Source organism: Pararge aegeria, chromosome 27 (assembly GCF_905163445.1).
Source record: "Pararge aegeria chromosome 27, ilParAegt1.1, whole genome shotgun sequence".
Classification (NCBI taxonomy): domain Eukaryota; kingdom Metazoa; phylum Arthropoda; class Insecta; order Lepidoptera; family Nymphalidae; genus Pararge; species Pararge aegeria.
Window position 1 is genome coordinate 661,306 of NC_053206.1, and position 14,688 is coordinate 675,993.

General features: G+C 39.5%; 1 protein-coding gene across 1 annotated transcript in view; it reads left to right on the top strand.

The window, feature by feature from the left end:
- Nucleotides 1-11,855, top strand: part of LOC120635884 (zinc finger protein OZF-like) — a 29,030-nt gene extending 17,175 nt beyond the window's left edge. The window contains exon 4 of the mRNA XM_039907103.1: nt 10,599-11,855. Coding sequence (XP_039763037.1) covers nt 10,599-11,350 — 752 coding nt within the window. The 3' untranslated portion in view covers nt 11,351-11,855. The remainder of the gene's footprint in view (nt 1-10,598) is intronic.
- The last annotated feature ends 2,833 nt before the right edge of the window (nt 11,856-14,688 follow it).

Below are 14,688 nucleotides of genomic sequence, written 5' to 3' on the forward strand. Positions count from 1 at the left end.
GTAATTTTGGGCGACTGGCGAGTGCCGTGTGAAGTGACGCGTACGCGGTATTCCCCGCACCCCTCGCACCGCACCCCTCGGGCGGCCCCCCAGTTTCGCGATATAATGAAAACTTTAACAATATTACTATATCAAAAAATTGTGTGCGTGTAACTTTGGAACTAAGACTTATTAATATTTATTGATGAAAGAGTAAAATGTTCCGGGGACTCCGCCATTTCATTTAATATTCTATTTAAAATTCTTTAATATCATTTTCACATTTTATAAATATTTTCATTTGTTAAATAGAATAATTGAGAGTACAAAATTGAAGGTTAGATCAGTATGTCAAAATAACCTTGTCATTGAAAATTAAAGAATGTCGCAATCGTAGAAAATTTATTTTATTTTATTTATTTTTTCGAAAATCTCTAAAGAAACATATTTAAAAAATTTCAAAAAACTTTGCAATTTAAAATACATTTTTTGTAAAACTGTTGAATTTTTATTCACTTTTCTATTCACAATTGATCCGTTTGAAAATATTGGAAATAAATAATCCTAATTGATTATGATATTTGCCACTAGCTGGCGTATAAGTCAAGAAGTATATGACATATACTTACCACCAAAATAATACAAATAAAATAATACAAATTATTTTAAATAGCGGAAACTATAACCGACGCCTAATCTAAGCGTTACATTCGTCAGAAAAAATCTTGTTACTCCCTAGTTGCGTCTGAAGAAGTTTTGCTTCAATTAAATAGTAAGATTACACGTTGCACAACCCTATTGAAGATAAAAGACCGACACGCGCATAGTACCTACGCTACGCGACGGTTACCTAATAAAGTGACAGGAGTCACATGATTCTAATTTTGTATCTGGAAAAATTTGGAAATTGTATACAATTTTATTTACAATAAACTACCAGTTTATATCTTGGAGATGTCTCTGAAAAAGTTAAAAGTTTGTGTTAAACGTAAGCTTATAGAAAAGTCCTATTATAGTATTATGGACTACGTCAACAACAAAAATTGTTGGGTGTGAATTATTGCTCTAACCAGGTGGCTTCAATAGTTTTAAGTGACAATGTGAGATGGTGATAACAAAAAAAAAACAACCGGCTAAGTTTGTCGTAGCTTTAGTTTTAAGTTGACGAATTTAGTTATCGCCATCAACTCACTTCTATGTCATATTTTACATGTAATTTACGCATCAAAAGTGCCATCTATGTGCGTATTTGACTTTGACTTTGAATTAATAAATCATCGAAACCTTTAGTTTCTGCGTGAAAGAGATTATTTGTTAGATTTACCAGTTGTAATTCTATAATATTGTCTGGTCTGGTCTGGTGGGAGGCGTCTTCTTTGACTGGTAACCACCCCGCCGTCAAAGACGGTGCCTCCAAGCAAAGCGAGAACGTAAGTGGCAGACATTTTTAACGTTTACTTTTTGCTACCCCATCCATTTACCTACCTTTCAACGTTGCTTACCCGGCGCAATACCATTTCTGCTTCAAGGTCACACTTCAGGAGATTTACCAGCTGTAATTTGGAATAGAATAGAATTTTTATTGTTCTAGGCGATGTAAAGTTTTAAAACGTACTTAAGTGGCGAGCACTTCATACAATCACAAAAGCACTGCATACCCTAAAATTTATATATAGGTCGTATAAGAGGAGGATTTCGGCCATTTTATGATTTTTTTCTGCTGTATGCATACCCTGGTAAGTAACCCAGTGCACGCCGCTGCTTAAGGGGAAACCGTAGTAGGTGCCCGGATCGGACATTTACGATTGACAGTGTAGGTTTGAATATAGTTATCGCCACAATGTTTTATTTTATTTTTATTCCACCACAAGTTAGACCTTGACTGCAATCACACCTGGTAGAAAGTGGTGATGTACTTTGTCTAAGATGCTAGCGGGCTAACCTGTTACGGAGTATGGTAGTCATACCCCTAATCGGTTTCCTCGCGACATCGTACCGGAATACTAAAACGCGTGGTAACTATCCACGGCCGAAGCCTCCAAGCAGACCGGGAAAATTCAGAAATTATAAATTGCCAAATTGTCGCTGCCTGGAATCGAACGCGGGACCTCTTACTTAAATTCACTGCGCTCACCGTTGCGTCGGGAGGTCGTAATCGTCACTACTATGTACAATTTTTTTCTGTAATGTAAGCATCCAGTTCTTTTTTTATTTGGCACAAAGAAACGAGTACAATAATAATGACACACAAAAAGACACATTAGTTATTAGTATGGAGGGTAGAGGTAAGGAGGATCATCTGTGTATATGAAAAAGTATCGTCAAAATGTATTAAATTAGGATGGCGCCACATTTGCATCAAGGTAACTCTTAAAAGAAGCGCCAAACCAAATATTGTTAGAGTAGGCTTGAAAAATAAACAATTAAGTAAGGTTATATTTACCACAATATTTTGTACAACGTAAGTTGTTGAAATTCTCAATAATTAACTACTTTAGTCGATAATGACATTAAATTTTTTAACTCGGCATACTTCAATTCATCTACGATTGCTACATTCATACCATACCCTGTGCATCCACCAGCGCCATTGTGGAGGATTTTTGAACTGTTATTTAGCGCATACAACTGGACACTTTTTCAACTTTTCTCCCATATAAGATGACTCTCCTTACCTCTACCCTCCATAGTTATTAGTTTAACGATCTAAGCAATTGTTACAGCTATCTATGTTTAGATAATTTTCTTATCGATTTTATTTTACTGTTTTTCATCTGTATTATTGGAGGCTGCGCTCTCCAAGTCCAACACTAAAGAATATGTACATAATTAGAATTGTCTTTATGAAAACAGTGAACAAATGTTTAGGTATAGTTTTTAGGATAGTGAATAGCAATACAAAATGTAATTATAAAGGTGTGCCATATATGTTACTTATTTGAATAAAGAAATATTTAAACTTGACTTTGTCTTTGTTTGTGAACGTGTGTCTAATTTTGATTGATGTTTAGCTCGACCTTCACATTATAAACATTGTTGTCCTAATCCTAAGGTTGCCTGGCTGAGATCGCTTTTAAGCGATAAGGCCGCCTTTTGCATTCTACTCCAGTTTTTGTGTTTCTCTCTATTCGTCCTTTATTTTCCTAACTGTGTAGTGGTGTACAAATAAAGAGTTTAAATAAATAAGTAAAATAAACAACCGCCTTCTCGAAATTGACATAAGTCACTGACTTCTGCATATCGTTCGCGAAAGGTGCAAAATTCATTTGTGGGATTGAGTATATGCTTTTATAATATAACTAGCTGTTGCCCGCGACTTCGTCTGCATTTGATTTTTTTGATGTGGCATTAAATTTAGTTAAAGATCTAAAAAAAATAAAGTATTCAGTATCGCTAAGCCAAATGAGGGGTTTGCTGTCCGCTGTGGAGTTCTGTCCTCTATCTCCAACCACAGTTTGGGCAAAATTAAACACATATTATAACCTCTATAGTACAAAAATAATTATTTAAATCGGTTTTAATTTGTCGGAGTTATTGTGTAAAATAATCGTCAAACACTCATCCCCTCTCCCGAAGGAACCGAGCTTAATGTCGGGATAAAAAGTACCCTATATTACTTCTAACACTTCTAAGAGCATGTGTATGAAGTTTCATGAGGATCGGTTAAGTAGTTTTTGCGTGAAAGCGTAACAAACAAACTTACATTGACATTTATAATATTAAGTAGGGATTCCCATGGTAATTTTGCACCTAACAATGCATAAGTTTAAACACTGTTAAAACACATTTAATAGATCATGTTTATTACACGATTGATGAATTTCCAAGCCATTTGAGACCTGTATACGAGACTTACTTTCCTTGTATAAAATACACTTGCGACCTGTATACGAGACGTCCTTAACTTGCATAAACGACACTTGTGACCTGAATACGAGACGTTTTTTCCTTGTATAAAATACACTTGCGACCTGTATACGAGACGAACTCAACTTGCATAAAATACACTTGTGACCTGCGTACTATACTTGCATAAAGGACACTGACCACCTGTATACGAGACATACTCAACTTGCATAAAAGACACTTGTGACCTGCGTACTATACTTGCATAAAAGACACTTGCGACCTGTATACGAAACGTACTATTCTTGCATAAAGGACACTGACGACCTGTATACGAGAAGTCCTCAACTTGCATAAAAGACACTTGTGACCTGTATACGAGACGCATTTTCCTTGTTAGAATACACTTGCGACCTGTATACGAGACGTACTCAACTTGCATAAAAGATACTTGTGACCTGCGTACTATTCTTGCATAAAAGACACTTGAGACCTGTATACGAGACGCATTTTCTTTGTTAGAATACACTTGCGACCTGTATACGAGACGTACTCAACTTGCATAAAAGATACTTGTGACCTGTATACAATACGTACTATACTTGCATAAAGGACACTTGTGACCTGTATATGAGACGTACTATACTTGCATAAACGACACTGACCACCGGTTTACGAGACGTACCCAACTTGCATAAAAGACACTTGTGACCTGCGTACTATACTTGCATAAAAGACACTTGCGACCTGTATACGAGACGTACTATTTTTGCATAAAGGTCACTGACGGCCTGTATACGAGACGTACTCAACTTGCATAAAAGACACTTGTGACCTGTATACGAGACGTATTTTCCTTGTTAGAATATACTTGCGACCTGTATACGAGACGTACTCAACTTGCATAAAAGACACTTGTGACCTGCGTACTATACTTGCATAAAAGACACTTGAGACCTGTATACGAGACGTACTATTCTTGCATAAAAGACACTTGAGAACTGTATACGAGACGTACTTTACTTGCATAAAGGACACTGACGACCTTTAGACGAGACGTACTATACTTGCATAAAAGACACTTGAGAACTGTATACGAGACGTACTTTACTTGCATAAAGGACACTGACGACCTGTATACGAGACGTACTATACTTGCATAAAGGACACTGACGACCTGTATACGAGAAATCCTCAACTTGCATAAAAGAAACTTGTGACCTGTATACGAGACGTATTTTCCTTGTTAGAATACACTTGCGACCTGTATACGAGACGTACTCAACTTGCATAAAAGACACTTGTGACCTGCGTTCTATTCTTGCATAAAAGACACTTGAGACCTGTATACGAGACGTACTTTACTTGCATAAAGGACACTGACGACCTGTATACGAGACGTACTATACTTGCATAAAAGACACTTGCGACCGGTATACGAGACGTACTATTCTTGCATAAAGGACACTGACCACCTGTATACGAGACGCACTCAACTTGCATAAAAGACACTTGTGACCTGTATATGAGACGTACTATATTTGAATTGTTAAAGTCTACGGGCTCATTCCGATGATTTAATTGATTCAATTGTACAAACAAATACCTCAAATTTTACTGATGAAACTTGGTTTTCCGATACTAATATAACTTGATAATGCGTTATAATAAATCATTCAATGTATTAAATACCTTTTTCTATTGTTAGAGTAGTTTTTTCTACAAATGCAGAATTAGGAGAAAGATAAGATTATTGAAAAGATTTTTTCCTGTTACGCCAAAGAAGTATAACTTCTATCGCGTGTACATAAGTACACTCACTTTTTTTTCTTGCAGGCTCCGCTTTGCCGATGAAATGCACGAATGTCCTACTAGTGGAAGCTGCTGATCCGCACTCTTGCATAGTTAGGAACAAGCATTTAAGACATATTAAAACGCTTTTAATAAGAGATCACCCCGGTGAGAAGAAACGTTACGAATGCAGTCTTTGTTTTATGAGATTTGCAAGAAAAGGCAATTTACCTGCACACATGAGAACACACACTGGTGAAAAACCGTTCAATTGCAACGTTTGCGATTTGAAATTCGCGCTTAAAACTAATTTAAATGTGCACATGAGATCGCATACCGGCGAGAAACCTTACGTTTGCAAACTTTGTGATATGAAGTTTGCACTAAAAGTACGTCTAAGTGTTCATATGAGGTCGCACACCGGCGAGAAGCCTTACAAGTGCGAACTGTGCCACAAGAAATTTGCAGTAAATTACGCTCTAACTGTGCATATGAGAACGCACACTGGCGAGAGACCTTATAACTGTGAACTGTGCCACAAGAAGTTTACAAGGAAATATAGTTTAGATTGTCACACGATGAGTCACACTCGTAAATAATGAATAAATAAATAAGTATATAAATAAATATATATATATAACAATGTTATGTTGGTTTGTGTACGCTTCAAAAACTCAAAAAGTTCTGCACCGATCGAGCTGAAATTTTAGCATGATATATAATCCGCATCAAGGATTGTTTTTATCTATTTTTTGCATCAGTCACATATTATTAAATTTGCATCAGTCAAACTACAGTTTTTTTTTAACGATCGATGTACCAGTGACCGCGCCATCTGCCGAAAAACTGCGAGAAAAACACTCGCTGACATATGTAATGTATTCTTTGTTTTTTTCTCATTTCTCAACCATTCCATAAAAATGTGCCACAGCGAAGCGTGCCAGGGTACAACTAGTACTAGTATATTTATTATTATATTCTATCATTTATTCTCTTTCATTTTTTGAGGTGACAACGTCTTATAATTCGATGGAGCCGGCTGCACGCACGAATAAACATGACGTATGCGGCGTTACCTCGCTCTGAGGCGTTCCATTCAAGACTTGAAGCGAGAGCGCGGAGCGAACGACAAAGAGGCACAGTCGGCCTCCGGGTTCGACATCTGTTTCTCTCCTACTTGAGTGAGCGATGCGTCCGCGTGGACAGCTTCTATACAATAATACATTTACATGTTTTCGGCAAGGATGAAGTGCAGTGAAAAGTGAATGTGGTGTCAATTGTTTATAGAAACGATAATATCTATCGAACAAATAAAATTAAAATTTTCTTTTGAACCATTCCATCTGTATTTTCTTACGACGTTGTCACGTTCAACTATCGTCAGTAAGCCGACTTTACAGACAACTAATTTTTTTGTTTTTAATTCTTAACAATGCTTAAAAATAAAATAAAAAACACTATTAAAAATGAAATTAATATATATATATATTATGTATATTTATTATTATTATTATAATTAAATCGCTGGAAAGAGCCCGCAGACTTTGACAGTTGAAACGGTGTTCGCGCGCATCGTAAAAATTTACTTTCATCATTTTTCCCTAACGCGCCAAAAGAAGTATAACTTCGAAAGCGCGACATCTTACCGAACGCTAAATCGCTTATTGGTAGGGTGCAAACTAGTTGTCTGCTGCACAAAAGCATTGTTGTTTTCCGGGCTAAAAGGCGTGGTCAAAGTCGAAAGTCAAAGTCAAAAATATCTTTATTCAAGTAGGCCTATTATAGGTGGCACATTTGGTGCGTACATTAGATTTACACGGTAGTGAGATGATGGGGATAACCACATTCGTAAACTTAAAACTAAAGCTACGAGGGTTCCAAACGCATCCTGGTCTAAGAAGCAGACCACAACAAACTTAGCCGGGTGTTTTTTTTTTGTTATCACCATCTCACAATGTAATTTTAAATTATTAGAAGAGCAACCTGGTTAGAGCAATAATTTACACCCAAGCTTTTTTATCGATGGCGTAGTCCTTTATACTATAATAGGACTTTTCTATAAGCTTACGTATAATACAAACTTTTAACTTTTTAAGAGACATCTCCAAGATGTCAATTGGTAGTTTTTTGTAGAATTGTATGCAATTTCCTTTAAACGAATTATGAATTTTATGTAACCTAGTATATTGCACTGTAAGTTTATTCGTCATTCTAATGTTTAAATTATTGCGGTCACATTTTTTCTTAAATCTAGAAATGTTTTTATGAACGTACATTAAATTTTCAAATATGTACTGACTATACACTGTCATTATTTTAAAATGGTAGCCGGTGTAATTACAGGCGCATGTGGCTGAACACCTACGCCTCAGGTTGATGGACGTTAAATAGGAAAATCCTCCTTCTATACGAGTTACATGAGTTTGGGTAGGCTGCGCAATCCCGAGCTCCTCCAGGTTAACCCTTCTCTCTGCCTGCTCTAAGACCTGTGCGAAGTTCACACCTTTACTGGCCGACTTCGGAGCTAGGGTAATTACGACGGTTGCCGTGTTGGGTGGAGCTTTGGCTTAGGCTTAGGCTTACTGGGCCGCCGCGGAGGGGGGCCTCGACGTTGCCGTCGCCCTTGGTTTTTCGAATCACAACTTCCGACAAGGTTTCTTGCTGCGGCGCTGCTCGGCTGGAGCCCGCCGTTGCCGGGGATGCCCCAGGTGACGCTGAGGCCGGGCTAGATTCGAGGCCACCCGATAGGCCCTGAACTGCGTGTGAGGTCCCAGCTGAGCAGGAAGCAGCCGATTCTCTTCTGTCTGAGGACATAGGTGGGCTGATTAGCGGAGGCGCTCCGAACAGCGCCTACTATGGAGGCTTTTAATTCCTCCAGAAAGTCCGCATGCAGGGTTGAGGCAGGCGGCGCACTCGTTTCCGTTTCCTTTGATGCAGCTCCCTTGCTGCCATCTTCGTGGCCTCCATCGCTGCCTCCTTGGCCATAGTGGTCTTCATTTCAGTGAAGTCACATACGCCTTCAGCTCGACCCTAATAAGCTTTAGCTCAGAGAGGAGGCGGGTGTTATCCGCCTTCAGACGGCGGGTTTCTTTTGCCTCGTTCACCGCATCCTTGAATTTCTTCACGTACGTCCCTTTCAGATGGCTGGACTTGGTAGCCAACAGAATAATCGACACCGTGCTCCTTCCTGCCCATGCCTGCAACTCTTGAGTGCCGAGCTTGGTGGGGTCCGTTCGACAAGATTCCTCGCTTGCCTTCCGCTCCTCTGGGTCCAAGACCGTAGTTCGGGCTGCCCGCCCCACCACGCGGTCCCGCGGAAACCGACTCAAGGCGGTTTCCTTCGTCTCCTCCTCCGCCGCCCTGAGTTCTCACATCGCGCCCGTTTACAAACAAGCAATAACAACAACGTGAGCAACACGCACGAAACGTTTTTTATCCACGTTTCTGATGCGTGCCGCTAAGATGAGGAACGCCCTCCCGGCAACTGTGTTTCCTGCCACGTATAATTTGTGTACCTTCAAGGCTAGAGTGAATAGGCTTGTTCTAGGCAAGCGTGCTCCAACCATTGCTTTCTAACGGGCATGATTGTCGTCAAGCGCTGGCCTATCTTTAATAATAAAAAAAATAAAAAAAAACAGTATCAAAAATTAACTACAACAATAACAACCACTGGCCCTGAAAAGTGCCTTTGTAAACCAACGAAACTACCAGAAAATCCAAATTTAATAATCCAACCTAAATTATCGGGGTCCTGTACCCATTAGTTCTGAACGACCTCCCTGGCGCAACGGTAAGCGCTGTGGCGGTGACATTGGAGTCTCAAGGTAAACGCAGCATAGGTCGACCCCCACCGAGGTGGACAGATGACATCAGGCGAGTCGCTGGGAGCCGCCGGAGGCAAACGGCCCAGGACCGTGAATTGTGCAACTCCCTGCCAAAGACCCAAGTCCAGCGGTGGACGTCAATGGTGGCGAAGTGCCCATCTCTAGGATGACAGAAACTCAGGGAGGAGACGAAGGAAACCGCCTTGAGTCGGTTTCTCCGGGACCGCGTGGTGGGGCGGGCAGCCCGAACTACGGTCTTGGACCCTGAGGAGCGAAAGGCAAGCGAGGAATCTTGTCGAACGGACCCCACCAAGCTCGGCACTCAAGAGTTGCAGGCATGGGCCGGAAGGAGCACGGTGTTTCATCAAGATTGGTTCAACTGTTGATTTGTAGTATTAGAATGAATGCGGACATCGTTCATTTCAGTAGTGGTAGACCTTTTTGTGACGGAGCTCGTCCGGGGAAGAACTACCGCCAAGTTAATTCCTGGCACCAAGCGAGAAAGGGTAATTACAGGCAAATGAGCCTGAACACCTACGTTCAGGTTGAAGGACACAGGTTGGCACGTTGCAGGACGTGTTCCTTACATGCCCTGCGAAATAACACATAATGGTTTTAACACATTGTTTAAACGTGCATTGGTAGGGCCAAAAATACATATACTCAACCCCATAACTTACTGCTGAATCTTTTGGATAGAAGCAGGCGTTACTTTGCGGAATTCCATGATTATGAAAATTATGCTTAATTTGCAATACTCCGCGAAAAGCAAGAGAAAATTTCGACTTTAGTCATACATATGATGAGGATGCTACGGTTTCGGAGACGTGTGTAGAGGGTACATTGCCGAAGGCCTATTTGTTGTGGAGTATAAGGATTGAAGAAATTATAAATTGCACCATACAGATTCTTTTGCTTCTGAGTTTGTTTGTACTTCTTGAGTATAGCTAATAATTAGCTAATTAATAATTATTAAGCTTAATATACTAAAATACTAAATATACTATTCTAGTAAGTCGATTGTTTATATCCACTTTTTATGTATAATAACTAATGTTTTGTTTTATAAATACGATACCGTTACTAATATAAACATAGCCCTTTCACATTTATAATATTATTAAGGATGATACATAAATGAATTAATTTCTCTTTCAGGCGCTACTTTGTCGAAGTCCCGTGACATCAAATCCGCTCCACTAACTTCGAAAAATGTTGGCGACGCGAATTCTAAAACCAAAAGTACTTTAGCAGTGCGTAAAGTGTTTCACACCGGTGATAAACTGCTTGCTAGTGAGCGCAGTAATCAGGAACTGCTTGCTAGTGAACGTGCAAAGCAGGAACCGCTTAATAGTGAGCTATGTGAGCGTCAAGTTCACAGTAGGAAACCTCATAAGTGCAACCTTTGTAGTATGAAATTTGCGCACAAAAGCCGCTTATCAGCTCACATGTTGACGCACACCGGTGAAAAACCTTTCGAATGTAAGCTGTGCGATATGAAATTCACGCACAAAAATGGCGTAACTGTCCACATGAGAACGCACACTGGCGAGAAACCGTACGAGTGTAAGTTCTGCAGTATGAAATTCGCGCAACGAGGCTCTTTGACGTACCACACGAGAACGCACACTGGTGAGAAGCCATTCAGTTGTACACACTGCGACATGAGATTCGCGAGAAGAAATTGTCTCACTGAACATCTGTTGACGCATACTGGCGACAAACCATTTGAATGTAACCTTTGTTTGAAGAAGTTTGTGCGTAAAACACGCTTCACAACTCATATGTTGACGCACACTGGCAAGAAAAATGACGCTGTTGATACTTGTGTACAAACAAACGAGAGATCTGATGATCTGGACATTTCTGATGTGAAAAAAGAATGGGAGGTGCCCATAGTGTTTAAGTGAAATCTATTTGGTCCGCCAACGAAAAAGAAACATGGAAGTCTGCTCAAGAATAGCCCAACGAAAACATAGCCTCGTTGGGAGGGGCTTAAAAAGTGTGCCCCGCAAGCGTTTAGTTCGCTTGTCACGCTTGTCGCGTGATGTTCCGTGCTACTTGAACTACAGTAGAATCACGTCCTCTTTGGCGTGGCGGTGAGCGCTGTGAATTTAAGTAGGTGGTGCTGGGTTTCGATTCTCGGCAGGGACAAATTGGGACTTTATGATTTCGGAATTTTCTCTGGTCTGGTCTGGTGGGAAGCTTTGGCTGTTGCTAGTTACCACCCTACCGACAAAGACGTGCCGCAAAGCGATTTAGTGTTCCGGTGCGATGTCGCGTCGACCGATTAGGGGTAAGACTAGCATACTTCCTAACAGGTTAGCCCGCTACCATTTAGACTGCATCATCACTTATAAGGTGAGATCCAGTTCAGGGCTGACGTACACGTTACAACAAAAAAAAACAAGAATTTTTGTTTATAATTACGAATGTTATGTTTAACAAAGATTATATTATACATACATATAATAAAATTGCAGTGTCTGTTTTAAATATTGAAATGACTTTTATTGGCAAATAGCTGATGTAATAAGAAGTAAGTATGGCTTCGTTTATTTTAGAAAAATTCTTTTATCTATATATATAAAAGAAAGTCGTGTTAGTTACTTCACTTATAACTCAAGAACGGCTGAACCGATTTAGCTGAAAATTGGCAGGGAGGTAGTTTAGAGCCAGGAGAAGGACATAGGATACTTTTTATCCCGTTCGACATCATTCCCGTGTGACTTGACATGTAACGTCAGTCACTATAAAACGTGGTATAACAAAAAAGAATCAGACTTGGAATAACAAAATTGACGTATAATGACAGCTATGTAATGACGTATGGATGACTATTTGATATTTGTAAGAAATCAATAATATAACTATTTCTATTAAATAAATAATTAACATTATTGCCCAATTGCCCATTCGTATAAACAGTGAAGTGAACTATAAAACTCGGTATGGTTAAAAATTTAAGTTTTTAGGTGAAGTGAAGTTTAATTAATAATGCCGCGACCAAGACGATCGAATCTTTCCCGACAAAGCCGTGATGCAAGAAGAATACGAAATACTGCAAATGAAAGGACTGAAGAAGAACAAGAAATTGCACGTGAACAGCGCCGCGATAGTATGGCTCGACTTCGTGCTTCTCAATCACGAGAGCAAAGTGAAGCAGCCCGTGAAACAGCTCGGTTGGCAATGCAGAATCGTCGAGCGAACAACAGAGGTCAACAAATAGATAATTTGCGACGCAGAACAAGATATTTATCAAGTGCTGATTTGAATCGAGCAGCGTTTCAATACGATTGCAGCAATGATTACAGCTTGCATCCTAGCGTTTGCATTGGGCAAATGGACGTAGTTTGCGAGTATTGTGGTGCATTAAAGTTTTCCGGAGAAACGCCTGGATTATGCTGCCTTAATGGTAAAGTGAAATTGCCATTGTTGACTCCGCCACCTGAGCCATTGTATTCATTGCTTTGTGGCGAAACACAAGAATCACGCCACTTTCTTGCAAATACTCAAAAATACAATGGTTGTTTCCAGATGACGTCATTTGGGGCAGATATTATCGAAGAACGGGGATTTAATCCGACATTTAAGGTATTTATTTTTGTACTTATATAGAATGTAGTTAAAGAATAACTTACTTTATCTATTGGTACCTATGTAGTATATTTGCTAATTCTGAACTCTACTCTCCCACCGAAAAAAGTGTTTATAACCCAGTTAATACTGTCTGGTTTTTATTTTGTAGATACAAGGACAGATTCATCATCGAATTGGATCATTACTACCTTTCGAAGATACACAGAATAAATTTTTACAAATATATTTCATGGGCAACATGGAAGAACAACTTGATCGACGCCTAGAGATCAATGCAGGAATGAAGCGAGCAATTCTTCAAGACTTGCAGTGTCTGCTTCATGAACATCATGCGTTGGTCAGGTTGTTTAAGAGTGCTTTAGAGCGCATGCCAAGTGATGACTATAAAGTTGTTATCAAAGCAGATAAACGACCATCTGGAACACACGAAAGGACATTTAATGCTCCAACAGTAGACGAAGTTGCCATCCTGATTGTTGGTGAACAATTGGAAAAACGCGATATTGTGCTTACACGTCGCGATACTGGGCAACTGCAACAAATATCTGAAACTCATCGATCATATGACACATTGCAATACCCGCTGATGTTTTGGCAAGGAGAAGATGGATATTATTTTAATATTAAAATGAAAAATCCATTGAATGGTGAGTATCAGTATCATAATTTATTTCATTTATTTGTGAAAGACACTGATTTAAAATAATGCTTATTAAAAAAATGGTTAATGTCTGTATTGTTTGCCTTTAAAATTTGCCTTTGAAATGGTTAATTATCAAATTTTTAATTTCAGGTGAAGAAACTACAAAGAAAGTTAGCTCAATGAATTATTACGCATATCGTTTGATGATTCGTCAAAATGCTGACAACTATTTGCTGCGGTTTCGTCGATTGTTTCAGCAGTATTGCGTTGACATGTATGTAAAAATAGAAACGGAACGTTTAACATTCATTAGGTTGAACCAAGCCAAACTGCGTTCTGAGGAGTACATCCATTTACGTGATGCAGTTAATACTGAAGGAAATGCAGCTAATATTGGTCGATTAACTATTCTGCCGGCGACATACATTGGTAGTCCACGTCATATGCATGAATATGCACAAGATGCAATGACATATGTTCGTCATTACGGTCGGCCCGATCTCTTTATTACTTTTACCTGTAATCCAAAATGGATAGAAATTACTCAATTGCTGCTTCCCGGACAAACATCAAGTGATAGACACGACATCACAGCACGTATATTCAGGCAAAAAATTCGGTCCCTGATGAACTTTATTGTTAAACAACGCGTCTTTGGAGATACTCGATGCTGGATGTATTCAATCGAATGGCAAAAGCGAGGCCTGCCGCACGCACACATTCTTATTTGGTTAGTGGAAAGAATTCAGCCTGACCAAATAGATGATATCATATGTGCTGAGATTCCTGATTATGAAGTCGATCCAGACCTACATGATGTTGTTACTACTAATATGATTCATGGACCGTGTGGTGCCATCAATCCCCAATCACCTTGCATGGTCGATGGAAAGTGCTCTAAACGATATCCACGGAAATTAACGGCGGAGACTGTCACTGGCAATGATGGTTATCCGCTGTATCGGCGTCGATCACCAGATGACAACGGTCGAACTGTCACAACGA